The sequence below is a fragment of the Protopterus annectens genome, chromosome 2.part1, assembly GCF_019279795.1.
Source record: "Protopterus annectens isolate FY-2018-M chromosome 2.part1, PAN1.0, whole genome shotgun sequence".
NCBI classification, from domain to species: Eukaryota; Metazoa; Chordata; order Ceratodontiformes; family Protopteridae; genus Protopterus; species Protopterus annectens.
In genome coordinates, this window is record NC_056729.1 from 1,584,714,932 (window position 1) to 1,584,736,053 (window position 21,122).

Below are 21,122 nucleotides of genomic sequence, written 5' to 3' on the forward strand. Positions count from 1 at the left end.
TTCATCTAATTGTCCAAGTTACTCGAACTGGGTTAAGGAGTAACTCTACTTCACATGGATAGGGAGCCTATTCCAGAGAATGGGTAGTCTCTGAGTTACTTACATCTCTCAAACCGGTCTAATTTATATTACAGGCAAAGTTTAAGTCTTTAGGACAGGTTGTTGTTGGTCTTTTGGCTTTTCCCGGTTAGGGGTCGCCACAGCGGAACTCCGGTCCGCTAATGATTGGCAGCATATTTTCACGAATGCCGAGGTGCCAGCTCAACATTCAACCTTCAACGAAGGCACGCCCATTTACGCATGTCTTTTGAACGCCCATCCAATCACGGGAAGGGCATTTAAGTCTTTAGAACAGGTGATGAATAAAAATGGTGCTCTTTCATTTCTGTTCATAATTGTTATTAGTGAAGAGAAAAGGGTAATTCTACTACTAACTCAAAAAACAAGCCACCCTTGTGGAATCATATCAATAGGCTATACAACAAAAGGAACAAAATCACGGCAAACAAAAAAAAATAAACCTCAGAGGATAAAAAGTTTACCAAAGTCAAATATGAGCTCATGTTGGCCTTGCAGGCCAATGACAACCACACAACATTCTTTAACTATGTCAGCAGACTCAAAGGGCAATACACAATTATGTGTAGAGCTCATTGTTAATGGAACCACCTATACGAAGCCAGGAATATACAGTGACCCTACTGGCAGACAAATTCAGCTCAAACTTTACCACTATAGTCCCCTCAGTCTCCCCTTAAGAAATACCATGAAATATAACTCCCTCTTACTATCACTAGAGAGCAGGTCCTAAATGCTCTATCTAAGGCCATAAACACTGCATCAGTGGGTCTCTATACAATATCCAAGGCTGCCTTCTAAATAGCATGAAACATGACCTGCCTTCTGGAATCACCACTTAACCATAGTCTTCAACCAGGCGTGCCTCATGAATGGAGGACAACAACTGTCATCCCCCAGCACAAAGGTGGGCTATCTACAGACCTTGTAAACTACACACTATGTTTCACTGATCTCATGTGCAAACCCTTGGAATTAATGATCATGGAAATGATCAACAATGACATAGGAAACCTCCAGTCTGGTTTCATCAGGGGATGGTCATGCACACTCAACCTGGTGGACTTCTTTGAGAATATCACCAAAGCATTGGATGAGGGCAAAATGATTCATACTGCCTACCTTGGCCTGGCCAAGGCATTTGACACAATACCCCACTCGGACATTTTTCACAAACTCAAGAGATTAGGTATAAATTCTTATGTTATCTGGTGGATATTTAGCTAGTTCACAGACAGGACCCAGGGAGTTAGAATTCGGGAGTCCACCTCTACAAAGAGGGCAGTCACAAGCAGAGTCCCTCGGGGATCAATTGGTATCTATTTGTTGAATGCCAAGCCAATGCCAAGGGTCTCTGGCTGACCAGATTTGCAGATACTTGCAAATTAGAAGCAGTCATAGAATCATCCACTGACACAAATGCTCTCTAAAAAGGGCTGACACAGACAATTAACTGGTGTCAGAGCCATGACTAAAGCTAAATGCCACAAAATGCTTAACATTATCCTTGAGGAAGTCATTCACCCCTGGAAACTATTACATTGACAACACACCCGTAAGAGTTGACTTGGTAGTCAAGGACTTGGGTAAACCATACACAGTAATCTAGAATTTAACCATCATATGTCTGAGGAAATCATTCTGTGTTGTGCAAATTATAAACAGAGGTATGGCATCTAGGACCAATCAAGTCATTGTTCCATTGTATTCGGTATTCCTCAGACCTATTGTGGAGTATAATGCCCAGGCATATCCCACAACTGGAATGTCCCCAGAGGTTCCACACTTAAGGAGTAAAGGGCATAAGTTACGTCGTATGCAGGCCACTTCAAAGTCCTACCCCTGTATTCTGTCTCTTACAGGCTTTCGAGGGGTGCCTGATGCCTGGCAAACAAGGCATTGCCAGACCCTCACCCTGATGGACCATCTGCATATCTGCAAAATAAGCAGCACCAGAATTACCCATTCTAAAGACTTAAATCTTCCATGTGATATAAGATCTGCTGGAGAGATCGGTATGTATCCCAGAGAATACCACTTCTCTGCAGCAGGCAACCCCCATCAACGTGAAACTGAGCTCCTCCCTAATCCAATTCAAGTATAATTTGTACAATTGGATGGGTAACAGGAAATCCACCCCTGGTTTGGCAGCTATTTCTCTAACAGACACAGGCAACATGTAAATGGTTCATCTCCCAAGCACCTGCTTACACTTATCAAGGGTACCAGAACTTGCCAGATTTGGGATGCATGGCTAGGCTTAAAAAGGCCCTTGTGGTCTTTAGCCTATTACACACCTATGAACCTACTAAGTACATGATACTATAAAGTGGTAAATATCAGTATCTGCGGTGCATGCAGCCTGTAAATAACAGAAATGTGAACCATTCTATAAGTGAAAATGAATTGTGAGCATACTATAAACAGTTACATTTGGCATTTTGATGATATATTGCTTTCAGAAGTAACTTAAAAATGGTGACACTTGTGTAACAACATTTTAAAATGAATTTATACATTGTCTAATATTTATAAGGGGTTTACAAAGAGCAGTCCCTATACAGCTGGCTCATTTGCTTTCCATACTGCACTTTCTAGTACAGGTACTTTAGAATGTCTGACTAACCGTCTATAATGGCATCTAGCAGTACATTCTATGGTTTACAACATTATCTGGAAATAATAGAAATCAGGCGTAGGAGTATGATAATACTGTTTCTCAAGTGTTTTGTAAACCTAAAAAAATATATCACCACATACCACAACCTTTTTTGTGAAAGTTATTGGGAAGGTGGCCTAATGGTTAAGGTGTTTGCCTTACAAACACAAGGTGCAGAGTTTGATTCTCACAAGGGATAATTGGGTGTACTAATCTATGAACCTCTAAGAGTATGTGGTCTCCAGACCACTACTGTATGCTATTTGGTCCCTGTATTCAAGGAAAGGGAGTGAAAGGCTAGTGTCCTTGGAGTAATATCAGTAGCCTCTCCTGAGAAATATGGTGCTTGTCTATATGTGTATGGAAAACCATCAGTGAATAAACAACCATAAACAGACAGATTTTACAAACATCAGATAACAATGCAAGACAGCTAGAAGGAAAAAATACTTCAGTCGGTCTAATGCAATATATTTCACAGAAGTTTGAAACATTTAAGCACATGTAAAAATCTGTCTTTCCTTTTGAAACAAGCTCTAAAATGCTTGAAAAGCTCTATTCCAGGAAGATTATGTAATGCAGCTTCTGAAAGAATTAGTAAACAACTATGAACAATTTTCTAAAATTAAAAGAAAAACACCTGTCTAAAGGTTCAATTGAGCCTATGTCCCTGGCTCTCAAATTTCAAATAAATAAATATTTTTTCATATCACCACAGAATTGTAATATTCATCATTTATAGGTCAGAACCTAAAAGGTCAATATGACCACAGAACATATGGAGCAAAATAATTTTATTGTCAGTATGTCATCAGAAACCTGTGCTACAATTGAGAAAGTTTATAATGTTCAACATTTTAATTAAAATAGTAAAAAAGCAAACTCACTGCAGTAATTCAAGAACACATTGAGGCAGATGCAAGAAAGTAACAAGAAGCAGGGGGGTTTAATTTGTCGATTAACCAGACGTGACACTTTACATCAAGGAAAAGTGGCAGGCAGGATGAGTCAAAATCCTGCCCTCCTATCAGAATCTTGGGTTCTATGACTATAGAGAAATACTTCAGAAGTCATCATATAATATCAACATGGAGAAATGGAAGTGGGAAGTAGATAAAGAATGAATGTCATGCATTTATTTGGAATAAGAGTACTCTCTCAAAAGAGAGAGTGGCAACCTTGGGATGAAACTTTAACCAAGGTCTCATCTGCCTAGGGTGGTGGTAGCTCAGGTAGATATAAAAGGTCACATGGCAGTTCCACTGTGCCGTGGACAAATTTCAGTTTATCAGTATAAATACCACCTTATGTCTTCCACAAAAAGAGGCCAATGGCCTTGTAGGATTAACCTAGTCAAACAAAGTCTAAATAAATAAATAAATAAATAAAACAAAGGTAGTATTCTGATCCGTTCAACAAATACAAGAAAGGTAAGCCAGCACATGAGAGAGACCCCATTGGGTAAAGAAATGACAAGTGGGAATAAAAAGTGAGAACAAATACAGGAAGCTTAAGGCTGGCAGATTTATAAAAATGGCAAAGGCTGCACTACCTGACCAAAGAGAACAAGTGATTAGCCTGTGGCAGCATTCAGGCAGTAAAGCAGACAAGGTGAAGCAATAAAAGGAATACACTCACGCTGCAGTTCAATAAAAATAATTCTTTCAACATGATATGTCATAGCAAAAGTTTGTTCTGGAGAACTGAAAGTCACACCTGCTATAAACATAGGATAGGTAAAAAGGGAGTGAGATTTTCCTTTAGGAGTTTTAGTCTGCTCCAAGGTACCAGAAATTTCCATTTCCACATCATGGTTATGTAGTTTCACATTTGTTAACCTATTTATATTCATTCTATACCTGGCATCATGCTAGTCTGCACATAAACCACTATACCTTTAACGTTCTGCACAGGTAATGTCTGTCACTAAGGAGGTCCCCTACTCTATAGTCTACAACACTGTTTTAGTTAACAAGTACCAAGATCAGCGCTAAGCCAGTAACAAAGAACCTCATAACGTAGTCATAGAAATGGTTACCACAGTGTCCAAGATGTTCATACTTCAGAATAAAAGCTCAAGATAGTGATACCAGTCCTAAAACCTACAGACATTTACACTCCTAGTGTCCTTCTCCAGAGATCAACTTTCTTTTATGCTAACAACTAATCAGCACATAATTAGGGCTACAGTGAACCATGACAGCATAATCAGAACATAAAATTAAATTTAATTTGCATACATATGAAGAGAAACAGCTGAAATGTCTGCGTTAAGGATAGGCAAAAAAAAAAAAAAAACTTAGTGGTGCATTTTTGTTTTTGAATGGAATTGTGCGTGTTCCTTTATGTATTCATTCATTCACATACATGTTTTGCTAACTAAACTGACCATCTAACTTGGTAGAATCCAGCTTAAGTGGAAGCCCAGAAAAGATAAGCTCTACATTATGAGTTTACATTGAGTTTCTTTTCAAGCCTCATCTGTGAGACCAAAGAAAGATCAGTGTGGTAAGTTCACCACAAGCATGTGGTGCTGAGGGATTCAAACCACAACTTAGGTTTGTAAGTCAGTCACAACCATTGTATCGTCCAGTCTTAAGAAAACCATCATACTTCTAACACTGTACTAACTTTAGGTACTCAGCTGGGAAGTTAGCATGAGAATAAAACTAATATCAATTCCATCTGTAGTGTGCAAAAATCAAAGTTTAGTTCTTAACCTCATTTAGTCTTACTAATAAAAGGGTCGTATCGTTGATACTTGCCATACTGTTCCAGTTGGTTACCATATTTCAAGTAAAATCTAACTGGACCACTTCAGTAAAGAAATGTGCATCCCCCCCCCCCAAGACATAACAACAGGTCTTACCCAAGAGTTTTCTTTTTCATGGCAGGAACAATTTCTGTTTCAATTTCCACATTCAAGTCAAACTTTACAGTGAAGCACTCTTTGCTTGGATCCTGTGAACAGAAACATTTGGTTAACATCCTGTATCAGGTCTCTCCATATGATTTTAATTAGCGCTGCTAAGATAGAATAAGCAGTAGAGAGAAAAACTGCTTTGTAAATTCCTCTATGCACATAAATAATATGTGACAACCAACAGACCAAGAAAGCCTTTCAACTATGACCTCAGCCAAGGAATAATCATGCATACATATAAATATCGAACATCTATATAATTAGAAAAGAGCCTGTACAAATGCAATTAGACACTGAACAGAAGTGTCACAACAAAATATTTTTTGGGGCTTACTCCAACAAGGCTGCCATGAATCCCAGACAAACATTACAGATGAATTGTTTTACAATTCTACATTTCAAGAATTACAATTCAGTGAAAACTTTTCATCAACATTGAATTTTCAGTGATATATTTGAACTCATTACACTGGAAATACTTGAAGAATAAGCTATCTTCAGACAACTTTACCTCTAACTTTAATAGTGGTAGTGCTACAGAAGGCATTTTTTCCTAAGGTAATCTGTACGATGTGGTTAAGGCCAGGGGCAGGTTTTTGGTTAGCATACCTAAGCAAGGATAGCAGAGGCAATAGTTTATTTGAAAACTGTGTGGTATCTGCCAGAAGGTCACACTAGGATACAGTAGAAAAAGGGCATACAGCAGGAGCGGCCTTAGGTCAACTGGTACCCTAGGCAAATGACCTCCATGGCGCCCCCCACCACACCACCTGCTGCCCCCATCCTGGTCTACCTACACCAAATAAATCCTAGAAAAGCACCCCTAGTAAAGTGGCACCCTAGGTGGCCGCCTAGTTGGCCTATGCCTAAGGCTGGCAATGGCATAAAGTGCTAGGTTTACATACAGGTAATGCAATGTATGCTGGCTTAAGAACCAGTAAAAACTGCAAAGAAAGAAACAATAATTATGGGACAACCACAACGGCAGAGCGATGGGAAGTGCGAGATCCATGACATCATAGGAGGTTAAACATGTCGTGTTGCAGTTGATTGCAAAACAATCACAGCATTTTTGGTTGACCATCTGATATACACTGAAACTGCTGGATTGCAATGACATCCATAACAGCAGGGATTACACATTTTCTCCTTTATCCCCCGATACCATCAGTCTAGGATTTAGCATATATAGAAATGTAAAGATGTGCATGGGGGCTTGCCTGACACTATTTTACACAGTTTGTTGGTGGTTTCGATGGCACCTTCAAGTGTTGTGTGACTAACAGAACTGAAACTGACAGTCTTATCAATCCTCTGTGCCATAATTATGTATGCATATACTACCTCTCATCTTATTACAAAAAATGCCATAAATAATGAGGGGATACAGGCCCAAAAATAGGGACAACTTTTAAACATTGCTCTTATAAACTTAGAAAGTTAATAGAGTAACAGGTTTTACATTTGCATGCATTTTCTGGAGGGTATGAAGTCTAAAACTTAAGTGTCTGCCATTAGTTTCTGATTTCAGTCTTCATTGATTTGCCAAAAAAACAAAATAATTATGAATTCATTCACATGTCAATGAGCAAAAGAAAATAGAAAACAGGAGAGAAAAGCACACACCACAACCAGCCACATAGGAAAAAGGAATGAACTGCAAATAGGTTCATACTAGGCTATCTGCCCTAGGGCATTTATAAGCCTAGCCAGAATGTGTTTGGCTTTCGCCACCCATTTTAAATGAATTTTGCTATGCCCTTTTTCGAGGTTAGTATACTGTGCCTTTGTCTAACAGTGACACAGAAGTGATAGCCGGGGTAAACCTATGATCTCTCATCCACTCATCAAGATTCCTCTTGAAGAGAGTCAATGAGGGACTCTGCCTAACCTGGACTGGGATTTTATTCCAGAGTGAAGGGAGCCTCTGGGTTATGAATCTGTCTCTCCAGCATGTCCTATTTATTTCAGTGCTGAGGTTCAAGTCTCTCGAGCACATAGCTCGATGGGATTTGGATTTTCTGAGGTGCAGCATGTCCATTAATTCCGGGTTGGACATGGCTTTATATGTCAGGCACAGATCGCCTCTGAACAGGTGGTATGCCACTGAGTAGAGCTGGAGTTTCTTTAACCGGGCAGCATATGGCATCTGTTTGAGCCCTTTGATCCTCTTGGTGAGGTACTTTTGGGGTCTTTCCAGTTGCTGCAGGTGTCTGGTAAGGTACATCCCAAAAGGGCATTGTACTCAATTATGGGCCTGATGAGGGATGAGTAAAGAGGCACGATGACCTCCCCTGATCTAGATGTGAATCCCTTCATGATTAGGTGGGCTATATAAAATGTTTTTCTAACCACTTTGGCCACGTGGTTGTCAAATGAGAGATTGCTATCAACTTGGGTCCCCAGGTCCCTAATTACTTCTTCTGTACTTAATGGGTTACCACCTATGTGGTAATTTGTGGGCACTTTGTTCTTGCCAAAGGGGATGACTATACACTTTTTGGCATTTAGCTTGAGGCCATGGCTCTGGCACCAGTTGTCTGTTTCTATGAGGCCCTTTTGGAGGATGCTTGTGTTGACAGGAGAGTCGATTATGGCGCCCAGTTTGCCGTCATCTGCCAACTTGGTCAGCCACAGTCCTTCCGTGTTGGCCTGTACCTCCGAGAAATATATACCGAACAAGAGAGGTCCCAGGACTGAGCCTTGTGGGACACCACTTGTAACTGGTTTGGAGTCTGACATGGCTTCAGCAATTCTAACCATGAGGGTTCTGTCCTTGAGCCAGTTTGCAATCCATCTAGTGACATAGGGGTTTATATTTAAGCTGGTGAGCTTATCTATAATGCCCGAGTGGGGTATTGTATAAAAGGCTTTTGCAAGGTCCAGGTAGGCTGTGTGGACCACCTTCCCCTCGTCAATGGCCTTGTTTCAAAGAAATCAACCAGGTTTAAGAGGCAGGATATGCCCTTAACAAAGCCGAACTGGGTAGGATCCAGTGTCTGTAGGTCCCCAATATCTTTATTTATGAGGTCCATGATGATCCTTTCCATAGCTTTGCAGACCAAGCTAGTCAGGCTTATGGGGCGATAGTTTCCAGGATCCGTTGAGGCACCAACTTTATGGAGAGGGACCACTGTTGCTGTACGTCACTCTTTGGGCACATATCCTGTAGTAAGGCTGAGATTGAACAGTAGTTTTATGTTTGGGTTTAGCTCTTCTTGGAGTTCATGTAGGACGCAGCCCAGGACACAGTCTGGTCCCATTGATGCTGTGTTTTTTGCTTTGGAGAGGGCGGCTCTTACTTGAGCATCTGAGATGTCAGGGGGGCAGCACTCTGCTGGGATAGATATTTGCCCTTTTGGTGGGGGGGAATTTGTGCTGAACCTGTCAGCTAGGATGTTAGCAATGTCTGTGGGTTCAGTGTATTTTTTGTCATTTTGGACTAATTCTGAGCATATCTGGGAATTACCACCCAGGTTCCTAACATAACTAAAGAAAGCCTTGTGATTATCCTTAGTGTCCTGTGCAATTTTTCTCTCGAAGCTGGCCTTAGACAATTTTATGAGCGCCTATAGTTTTTTGCTAATACTGATCAGTGATGCCTTCCCTTTTAGGGATTTTGCTCTATCATTTAGTAGCTTCCTCCTTCTATTGTATAGTTTGTTTATGGCTGGGGTCCACCAGACAGGACGTCTGCCTTTGGAGGATTGGGTCTTGGTTTTATTTGGGATTGCATGATCCATGCATTCCTGAAGGTGTTCATAGAATGCATTTATAAAGGATTCTGCGGTCTGGGCCATATTTTCCACAGGCTTGGGGGCTTTGAAGGATTCCACCTCAGTTTTGAGGAGTGTGAAATTTGCTTTAGAGAAGTTTTTCACTGGTTTTCTGGGCAGGGGGTGGGGTCGGGATGTGAATATCCAGTGAGATTAGTTTATGGTCTGATCTTACCAGTGAGGGATACACTTCTGGTCTGGAGCATAGAGTCCCTATGTTGGTGATGATCAGGTCCAGTATGTTTTCCCCTCTTGTGGGAGTGGTAACAAGTTGTTCCATAGCATTTGAGTTTATAAATTCTAGGAACCTTTGGGCTAGGGTATTGGAGCTAGAGTAATGCTCCCAGTCTATGTTTGGGTAGTTGAAGTCGCCCAATATAATGGTGTTTGGAGAGACCTTCATATTTTCCAGTGTTCTCAGAAAGGCCGAGTGGGGTTCCTGGGTTTGGGAGGGTGGTCTGTAGCAGGCTATAAACTGGAAGTCAGTTTTATCCACTGTTAGTTGCACATGGATAGTCTCTGATGCTTCGTGCTTTGCCACCAACCTGGAGGTGTGGGTATCTTTGATGAATATCGATACTCCCCCTCCTTTTGAGGTTCGGTCCAAGTTTTGGGGCGAAAATCATGGTATGAGGTATAACCTGGTAGTGCTGGGGTGCTCTCGGGAGCCCTGAACCAGGTTTCTGTTACTGCACAGATATCGATGTTCTCCATGCTAAGGAGAGCTTGAAGCGTGCATCTTGAGGTTTAGACTTCTGGCGTTGAGTAGCATTACTCTTAGTTTCTTATCCCTTGTGATACCCATGGAGGTGGGTTTGTCTTTTGAGCCTTGCCTAAAAAGGCACTAGGGGTAGCAAGAGCCTTTGCCAATATCCGAAGCCCAGGGTGACAGGTGCAAGCCGTCCCTAGCGAAGCATCGTGGCTTGTCGAGCATATCATCCCAAGCTGACAGGCATTGGATCCCCTTTGAATGACACCAGTACTTAAGCCAATTGTTGAAATTGATCATCTTGTCTTCATATTGTGGCATCATTCTTGGTGAGGGTAAGATGCTACTCAAGGTCAGGGTCATACCGGCCTGGGCTACATGCTCAGAGAGCTCCTTTATGTATCTTTTCATGTAGTCTAGGGAGGTACGTCTCAGGTCATTCACACCAGCATGGACAATGACTGAGTCATATTTGTACTTGCCTTGGAGTGACCTGAGTGCTTGTGTTATGTGGCGGATCCTAGCGCCTGACAGGCTGCTCACAGTGACCCTCTCCTTGTTCAGCCTGTCAGTGTGCCTGATGATAGAGTCACGTATTACAAGTGTATCAGGTGTGTTGTTTAGTCTTAAGGGCTGTGACTGTTCGGCACACTGGTTTTGTGAGATATGGGTTGCATGTGTTTTGTTTTGGGGTAGTGGTTGCTTGGGTGTCTGCTTTGGAGGTCTCTGCTGCTTAGGCAGATCTTTATTTAGAGCCTCAGCGTATGTTTTTGTGTGATTATGTGTTTGGTTTGCTGTTGTGGTAGGTCTATGTGAGACTGGAATTGTAGTGAGTGTGGTTTCCTTCTCCTCCTGACTGGTTATGCCAGTACTGAGTTGAGAGAGCTTAGCCTCCAGTTTGGCTATATGGTTGCATCTCTCACATGTGTTGGAATTTGTTGGGAGGAGGAGAGGGTTGTCTGTGTACATGAGGCAGTTGTAACATTGTCTCAAGATTCCCAGATTCACCAGCTGGACCGGAGAGGAGATTGACAACTGACCTTTGGACATGCTAGAATAATATTGGGAATTCCTTAATAATTGAAAACAAGGGCCAGTGGGGAGTGAGGATGTAGTGCTTTTAATTTTTAGTGCTGACTTATATAATTGCTTTAGCGCGCAAGTGCCAGGTAACTTAAGTGCAATGTGTTACAGGTAACTTAAATGCAAAAACGACAAACAGTAACTTTCTTTCAAGTGAAACAAGGAAATAAGTACAGTAAGCAATGCAGATATCACTAGTGATCCACAGAAGTGCTGAGAAGCCGCGCATTAGGTGGAATTAGCATTCCAGGGAAATAACAAGCAAACAAACAACAAGCATATAAACAAAACTAGATTCAGCAGGCCTGGATCTAGTCTATGCTACAGCAAACAAGGTGTACCAATTTCAGTAAGATACAGTTCAAATATTCAGGCACTATAAACCTTTAACCAGAAATTCCCAGCTCAGAAGGGCAGAGTCCAGCCTCTTCTCCCACAAGAGTGCAGACCACGAACCTTCTTAATGTAAAATAACTGGCCTGAAGCCCAAGTGCTTAAACCAGAACTAATACACTTTAAGAATAACAGACACTGGGCACTCAATCAGCAGTTCCCAACTTAGAAGGATGAAAGCTACCTGTCCTGCCACCACAGTGCATGCCACAAACCTTCCTAATGTAAAACAACTGGTCTGAAGCCCAAGTGCTTAATCCAAAAGACTTAGAATGATAGCTACACTTTAATCAAGTTACTACCAAGCAGTAATAAATACAATTGAATACTTTAGAGAATGCCTGTATTAGTGCTCAAGTTACACAAACAAAGCTAGATCCAGCAGGCCCGAATCCAGTCTATGCCACAGCAAACAAGGCACCAACTTCAGTAAGAAGCAGTTCAGATATGCATGCACTATAAGCCTTTAACCAGAAATTCCCAGCTCAGAAGGGCAGAGTCCAGCCTCTCCTCCCACAAGAGTGCAGACCACGAACCCTCTTAATGTAAAATAACTGGCCTGAAAGCCCAAGTGCTTAAACCAGAATTAATACACTTTTAGAATAACAGACACTGAGCCCTCAATCAGCAGTTCCCAACCTAGAAGGATGTAAGCTACCTGTTCTGCCACTACAGTGCAGACCACAAACCCTCTCAGTGCAAAACAACTGGTCCGAAGCCCAAGTGTTTAAACCAAAAGGCTTAGAATGAGTTACACCAAGCAGTAATAAATACAATTGAGTACTTTTAAGATGATACAAGGCTTAGAATGAGTTACACCAAGCAGTAATAAATACAATTGAGTACTTTTAAGATGATGCAAAAGTAAAATAAAGTAGGTAGAAACACAAGTACAGTAAAAGCAGATGAAATATTTTTTTTTTTCTGAACAAGTGCTGAGATCAAAGAAACAGTGCTGAAACTAGAAAACTGGCTAGTTATAAGAAAAAAAACTAAGCTAGAAGGCTTCCCTCCAACACAGAAGGGCTTGGGGGCTCAGAAGCCTACAAATAGTCTATACCACTTAACAGGAAAGGCAGGAAACAAGCTTAAATTTTTTTTTCTGTTTCCCAGATGCTCTCTTTGTACACAGTAGGAGTGCCTGAAATCAGAATATGATCTCACTGCACTCAGTTGAGTAAGCAAATGAGATGGGCCCAGAAGGAATATCCAAACACAAATTTACAAGAGGGGAGGGCAGTTTCAAGGCCACTAAGATTAACACCAAGACAAAAACAGGTAGGGTGGGTGGGACTAACTGAAGAGCAGAGTCAAAACTTCCAGTTCAGTTAATATTCCTGCAACACACAGTTAAAATCAATTTAAATACTGTATTTTTTTTAAAAAAAAAAGTGCAGATGAAGGTACTTAAATTCTCTTATACGTCCAGTTGAATACAGCAAGTTCTTAGCCGGCCAAAGCTGAGGTTTTTAAGCAGAAAATATTTCACACTGTACCACTTAAATAGGCAAGGACAGGAAATCAAAGAATGTGGCTACCCCCACACCTGTAATTACTAGCAAATAACAAAAATGATCCTTTTTCCATCTAAAGTAATTAATTAAAATCAAGACATAAACATTCCCATACTACTAACATACATAACAAATGATCAGATACTATGAAAGGTTAAAAATACCTCAACAACCATAGTAGATAAACACACACGAGACACTTCATTCACAAAAAAAACTGTGCAATCTACCTAAAGCCTTGTTCAAAAGGAACTTAGGCAATGGACTTAATTAGCCCTTGAAGTCAATGGAAAACACTATAACTTTATAAAAATATACTGTGGAAAAAAACAAAAAAAAGGAACACATGGGATCTAGTGTGTATAATATGAACTATCTTGTACTGTAGCTTTAGAGAAGTTGGTTAACGCTGAAATTTGTTTCCTCAATCCACAGCACAAGACAGCTCTCTCACATCTCACACAACAGACCTACATGTATTATTCATGATGCAAATCACATGGAAGCGTGTATCTTACTGATATTAGAATAACCAGGGCTATGCCTCTAAACATAAGCAAACTTATTGATCTAAAAATCTTATTTATCATAGCTAACTTTATTAGGTAACTATTATACAGAACAGTCTAATGCCAACACAGCCATGGATTAATCTGGTCAGGAAATCAATCCCAAAGAAGGGAGAAGGTGAGTAAGGGGTAATGGATTGTCTAGCCGTTGAACATGACCACAGTGTAGTCTAACTCATGCCTTTGGTAAAGTTCAGTTACTCCTTTGTTTTTAACAGAATTACAAAGCTTATAGATCCTGCTGTGTGTGTTAAAGCAATTCAAACGAAGCAGAAACTTCACAGTGTGGAGGGTATGGAGCTCATACCTTTAAATATGTCATACACCTAGTTCACCAATAAAAATCAAAATTTAAAATATGTACTACAAAATAATAAAATAAGGGGTCTACTTTATGTGCTCGAAGTCCGAAAATATAGAATACGATATTCTGGACATGAGTACACCGAAAGTGCAAAACATCGAAAATGTAAACGGAAATCTCCATAGGTGAAGATTTCCATTTACTTCAATGCAGTGCGATCTCAGAGTTGGTATACTTAAGTAGTGGGGGGTGTGGGGGGTGCAGCCTACACTAGTTTAAATTCTTTTTCTTTGTGTATTTTTTTTTTTTGGACTTAGATTGTTTAATAGTTCGATGCATATGGTTCGATCCATATGCATTTGTGCTATGAAACTTTCGAGGCCCTAAAGTAGACCCGGCAATTTATAAGATCACAGCATGTATTTTTCTTGCAAGTATTGACTCGGTGGCTTTAAAGTGCGGCCCATTGTCTATACACACAACTGGTAGTAAGATTATAGGCACTCAACCTCTGTATCATGCTAGACACTGTACAGTGTGAGCTATAAAGTACTGCCATCTGCACAGATTGTAAATTGAACAAATGGAGTGATATGTGGCAAGAAAATGCATTTGAGAGGGGGAAATGATTTAAAATAATGAAAGACCTTTTAAAACAGCAATCAAACAGGAGAAACAGGTGAAAACTACAAAGAAATCACTCCTACAAAATTACTATTACATACATTTATGAATTACATATTTTAATGAGTAACAAACAGAACATTACATACCTTTACTGTACTGTTATGTGCTTAGACATTAGGTTATAAACACTTTGTTATACAGAAGGAACAATTAATCATCTCTTTTGAGAAAATAGCAAAAGCCATTATATTCTGCTGACGTAATGGTTCACAGACAGAAGGTACTCAATTCATGCAGTGCACTGAAACTATGATAAATCTGACACCTAGACACAACAAAATGCAAGGCACAGCCTTAGCATCTAACATACAGGATAAATGTTTCCAATACATCATCAGTAGTATATCCTGAAGGATTCCTCCTAGAATGTCTCAACTTGTCTACAGACTCCTGCTCCTGTCATCTTCCTTATCTTTGTATTCTTTTGCCGGATTCTAGACCCTCTCCTTTTCTGAGTTCTTAGCTTCTGTGGTTATTTCTGCGGAAACAAAAAATGTGTCATCCTCTCTAAGTCACTAAACAGGTACTGGGAGTGGTCATAGTTTATTCAGATCTTGGCAGGATATTGCAAGTGTGAGTATATATTTGTAATGTGTAACCACTGAATGAAAGGCCAGAATGCCTGGCAGCATTCCAGCAACTCAACACTATAATCACAGCAGAAGCTTATTTTATTCTCATTTTATTTACTTATTTGTAGAACAGATCCATAAACTGGTTAAAAAAAACTTTTCTGACATGATCCTGGCCAAAGCAGTATAGTAAAAATGGTATAAAGTGAAAAAAAAGTGCATGTATACACTAGGGGGTGATGCAATTAAGTGACAGATTACAAAATAAGTAATTCAAAGTAAATTACAAAGATATACACAATTAAGAAGTATTTTTTTCAAAAATGTTATTGGAATTTCAATTTGTAAAATAATCACAATAGTTATAGTCAAGAGATATGTGAACATAATAAATTTAAAAAATTCAACTAAACCTTACACAAAATAAAAAAACTATTTAAGGAGTGTCCATTAACCATTAAGTCACTCAAGTTACTATACATTACATTAAATCTAAAATGCAGTTATTTTTTCTTGATCAGATGTATGTGATGTAATTCTGTAATCCAGCACAGAAATTATGTTTTAATACTAGATGAGACAGAAGTCTCAGAGCAGTCTGTTTTTGAAACCTGACAAAGAAGGAAGACCACTCACCCAACTTCATCTTGCCTTGCTTTAGTAATAACCAGGGAACAGTAATTCTCTAGATCAGGCAGGAAAATATAGGGAGATTAGTTAAGTGCCCTTTTCTGCCACTGTGTGAATCTATCCCTCTGTTATTTTTTAATAGTTCATATGATTCAAACTCTAGTGTTTATTGTAAATAGCTATTTAGTATTTTCATGTTCTTTTATTATTTATTATTAAATATATTCAAACTTTTCATTGTGGCTGCTCATTTAGAGAATATTTTAACCTTTGAGAGTACTTATATTTATCTGGCGATACTGTGGCCAGTCCTGAAAACCTTGCTGCATTGGTCAAACACTTCCATTTGTATTAATTTTACTTAATATAATTGGGTACCCTTATAAGTGCTGTAGAGTAGCTGGTTATGGAGTATTCTGATGGCAGTGGAACTATCTTATAGTCTGGGCATAACTGACAAATCTGTGTCAGCCTTTCCCAGGTGTGTGTCTGCGCATGTGTGTGAGAAAATCAAATCTCAAAGAGCGTGTGTCAGCTACTTAGAGCAGGGACACAGAGCACTGGTTTCACAGAGAGAATGGTGGAGGACTTGGCTTGGAACACTCGCCTGCCGAGTACCCAAGTCTACAGCTGTGTCAGTGGGGAGTCTTACTAGGGGGCCTGGAAAGAGAGAGACCCAGTCCCTGGACTGAGTGTGTTCCCTGTGTGCTCTTAAGGGAAATGTGCTTGGTGTATCGAGCTGTACATGAAAAAAACATGTGTATCTATTTTTGTTCCAAGTGAATGCATCCAAGAGATCCATCAGTGTCAGTGGTAAGGATTTAGATATTCCTTGATTATTGGCCCAGAAGAGGGGCATCACAAACAGGTATGTCCTTCTTTTGCAATTATCGAAGCTTACAGATCTGAAAGTTATAGGTACAATCTCAGTTTTTCAGGAAGCCAGCATCTTGTTTTGTGAAAGAAAAAAACATAATTTGAAACTTCACCTCTGATAATTGGGAATCCAGATCAGTAGCTGTCACCTCAAGGTCTGCCATTTTAGCAAAGCTATCTTTCCAGTTAGCTTTAAAATTCAAGTACTCTTTCAGATCATGCAGAACATCTATTAAAGTTAAGTCTTCAGAAAAGACATGCACCAGACTTAAAGCTGCAGTGTTTTTTTTTTGTTATAAACTCTGCCGTCATCTTCTTCCCAAAATGGCTTCTTATTGGAATGTTGGCACCCTAAATGCAGAGTGCCAAAAAAACAAACACTGAAAATGAGAAGACTAAATCCCGAAAATAATTCTTCTCCTTAAAACACCCCCAAACTTCTACATAGCTCTGAGATATCCATACCTCATGAAAATGGAATATTCCAACAAATGGCATCTCGGACTTGACATATACAAGTCCAATCTTTTGGCCATTCAGTCTCTATATTTCAGGGCTTATTCTAGCAGGTCCTGACATTTCAAATTACAACCTCCCAAACCAATGCATTTCAGACTTAACAGGTATAATCGATTGCAAAATATTTTTTAATAGTTATTTTTGAAGTTTTCACATCATTTGCATTTATTTTTATTTATCCTTTTGTTGACCAGATTAGCCCCACTAGGCTAGCAGTGTCTTTTCAGAGGAGACCTAAGATGATATTTATACCACCAGGGAAAATTTGGCCAGGACATTAGGTAACTTCTGTTGCTCTTTTCAATAATTTCTGTGGAATCTTTTACATCCACATGAGCTACCCACCAACCTCAAGCAGATGTGACTTCAGTTTAACATCTCATCTGAGGGCTGACACACTCAGGAGTGCAGCACTCACTAATGCTACACTGCAGTGTCAGCCCTCTAGTTACCTAGAGTGGGAATAGAACTCTTAGTCTTCTGGTCTTCCAGCACCAAAGGAAAGTCTCTACTATTTATTGCATCACTAACACTGAATGGTACAAACAGCCTCTCATTTGTTTTAAGCTGAAAATTCAAATACTTTGTACTGTTACAAGCTTCAATCACACTGAGCATACAGTTTAAAAATAGATCATAACCTTCCTAACCACCCTCCACCAGTCAGCATTTCAAAGTGCAAGACATCCCATTCTGTAGAGCTTTCAGCAGTCTACCAATATGTTTTTGCATGTTTGACATCATTGCTTACAAAGTTCATTGGTATGAACCTCCTGCACCCATCACACCCGCTGCTAATTAAATATACCAACTCTAAAATCACACTACAGTGAGAAAAAATAGTAAATTTCACATTCCACTCTGCACAGCGACCTCCATTCAAAACATTCAGAGTTTCAAAACTTCGATCATATGGTCTCAGCCAAATGATGCCTAATGTTTTTGAAACTTCAGTGATCTGATAGAGATCCGCATATGTAATATGTGTGTATATCTCAAAGGGTTGGGGGGTTAGCATAGTGATTCAGGTGTTTACCTCACAAAGTGGAGGGGTACAGGGTTTGAGTCCCATTAAGAGATCCATAAGGGAAACTAGCCAAGTAACTACCTAAGAAGCTATGTACACACACACATATATATATATATATATATATATATATATATATATATATATATATATATATATATGTGTGTGTGTGGGCGTGTGTATATATATATATATATATATATATATATATATATATATATATATGTACACACACACAAATATACATATGTGTGTGTGTGTGTGTGTGTGTGTGTGTGTGTATATATATATATATATATATATATATATATATATATATATATATATATATATATAATTTATATAATGTATATTTTTCCTTCTTTCAGCTTTTCTAATAAACCTGGAGACTTTTTCTGTCCCTAATCTACAGTCAGAGCTATCTTTTTTGCTTCTGTGTTGCACTCTCCAAGATGCTCTTTTGTTGTGTTAGTGCTACATATCCTGCACAACCTGTTCTTCCCAGCTTATTATTTACAGAATTTTTTATGGTCTTTTGTTGTGATAACGTTATTCATTGTTACATATCCTGTACAGCCTGTTCTTCCTACTTGGTTATTTGCTTACATTTTGACTGGTTTGAGGTCCATTTTCATTGAAAGACATGTGAGCAAAATTTCCTGCAGTAATTATATTACAGCACAAAACAAAAGTACAGTTACCATTAGGCATTAATAAACATGGAATAAAGAATTACACAATCAACAGTCGTTACATGAAAGTAATGTCATTTAGGTATAACCATATGTGCAGCTTGGCTTCAGAGTGAAATGTTGGGACTTACAGTGTAGAATCTGAAATGACTAAAAAGGAAAATGAGAAATATCAAACATCGTTCTTATCGATTTATTCATTTGTTTATTTATTTACTGATTGATTGACATTTGATTACCAGGAAAGTCCAAATGAGTAGAAGCCATTTTCAGAGAAGGTCCGGAGAGAAAAGCTCCAAATTATTACAAAATATTTTAAGAATAATTTAACAATCTTCAAAAATAAAACTAAAAATATATGCAGTTTAAATTATATCAAATTAGAATCAATACAAGGTACGACAAGCCTTTAATATTTAGAGAACTTTTAGACAGTCTGTAGAGAAATTAAAGGTAAGTTAGTGCAGTACAAATAGGAATTGCAGTATGAAGTGAAGGTAAAGCAGACTTCTGGTAACTTTCGAGAGAAAATCGTAGAAGAGAATTAGACTGCAGTAAGGAAGTAAGTGAAGAAGCAAGTGAAAGGAGGTTATAAAGAACCAAAAGGTACTTGTTCACAATTAGGGATACAGGTTATCCTGGTTTTGACCTAGAACATTGTTCAAGTTTAAGTTTTTGTGAAGCCTGGAGGTTAGAAAGGATGGGAGCACCATAAAGTAAACCATAAAAAAGAGTGAGGAGGAGATACGTAGTGGCAAGTGTAGTTTTAGTTACATTGGTGAAAACGTTTTTGCCTCTGTAAAGTATCCTGAGTTGTGAAAACGTTTTTGCCTCTGTAAAGTATCCTGAGTTTTTGATGAGTTTTTCTTATGCAATTTTGTATATGCAGGTCAAATATAATATTATCATCCACTACCACCCCTAATAGTTTGCTATGAGAAGTGACTTCAATGGTTGTATTATCAAGAGAGAAAACTTTAAATTTATTTTTTTTTCACAAGAAAGGGATTTAGGGAAAAAGTAGTAGTTGGGTCTTTTTTTGGGTTGAGCATGAGTTGTGAGTTATGAAGCCATGTTTCAGTAGCTGCTAAATCTTCCTAATTTTTTGGAGGTGTACCATGTTGTCAGATGTGCAAATGATAGTGGAATCACCTGTGTATTGTATTAGGGTGGACTGTTTTGCAGAAGTATAGTGTGTGTTGGTAAATATGTTAGAGAGGAGGGTACCAAGATTGATTCTCTCTCTCATATATATATATATATATATATATATATATATATATATATATATATATATATATATGTGTATACACACACACACACACACATATATATATATATATATATATATATACATATACATACATACATACATACAGAGAGACAGATTTATCTACTTATCTCTTTTTATCATTATAATATATTGGTGTTTGGTATAATAGGTAAAGCATTTTCCTTACAGACATAAGTACAGAGTGTGACGCCCCACCACTAGACCAGTAATCAAGGAGCCTCAATCCTCACCACTGACAACAGTGGGAGAATGTTCTCTGGGAGGATGACAAGTACACACAGAGTATTTCCAGATGCAGCTCTCTGCATCAAGTGCAATTTCCCTTAAGAGCACACAGAGACCACAGTCAGTCCAGGCTGGTTTCTCCCTCTTTCTCCAGATCCCCAATAAGACTCCCCACTGGCACAGCTATAGAGTTGAGATCTCTGTTGAGTGACCAAGGCAAGACCTACCAGCACCCTCTGTCTCCAACCAGTGCTTTGTGTCCCTGCCCAAGTAGCTGACACACACACACACACACACACACACACACACACACACACACACACACACACACACACACACACACACACACACCTCCGAGAGGCTGGCACAGGTTCACTAGCTATGCCTCCTTCTGCTCGGACTATAAGGTAGTTACTACTGCCACCAGTCAAACTCCTTATCAGCCACTTTGAGGCCTTAAAGGGTGTCCAATCTTACTGGCCAATATTAACATTAATACAAATGGTAGTTTGACCAAGAACAAGGCTATTAGGAGTGGCCCACACAGCGTCATCAAATAAATATGCAAGTACTTCCAAAACTTAAACATCTC

At 39.2% G+C, this 21,122-nt stretch overlaps 1 protein-coding gene across 5 annotated transcripts in view; it reads right to left on the minus strand.

The window, feature by feature from the left end:
• PLEKHG5 (pleckstrin homology and RhoGEF domain containing G5) overlaps nucleotides 1-21,122 on the minus strand; it is a 1,795,538-nt gene that overhangs the window by 371,362 nt on the left and 1,403,054 nt on the right. For all 5 annotated transcript variants that reach the window (XM_044063030.1, XM_044063029.1, XM_044063028.1 and 2 more), the window contains one exon: nucleotides 5,607-5,698. In XM_044063030.1, coding sequence (XP_043918965.1) covers nucleotides 5,607-5,698 — 92 coding nt within the window. The remainder of the gene's footprint in view (nucleotides 1-5,606; nucleotides 5,699-21,122) is intronic.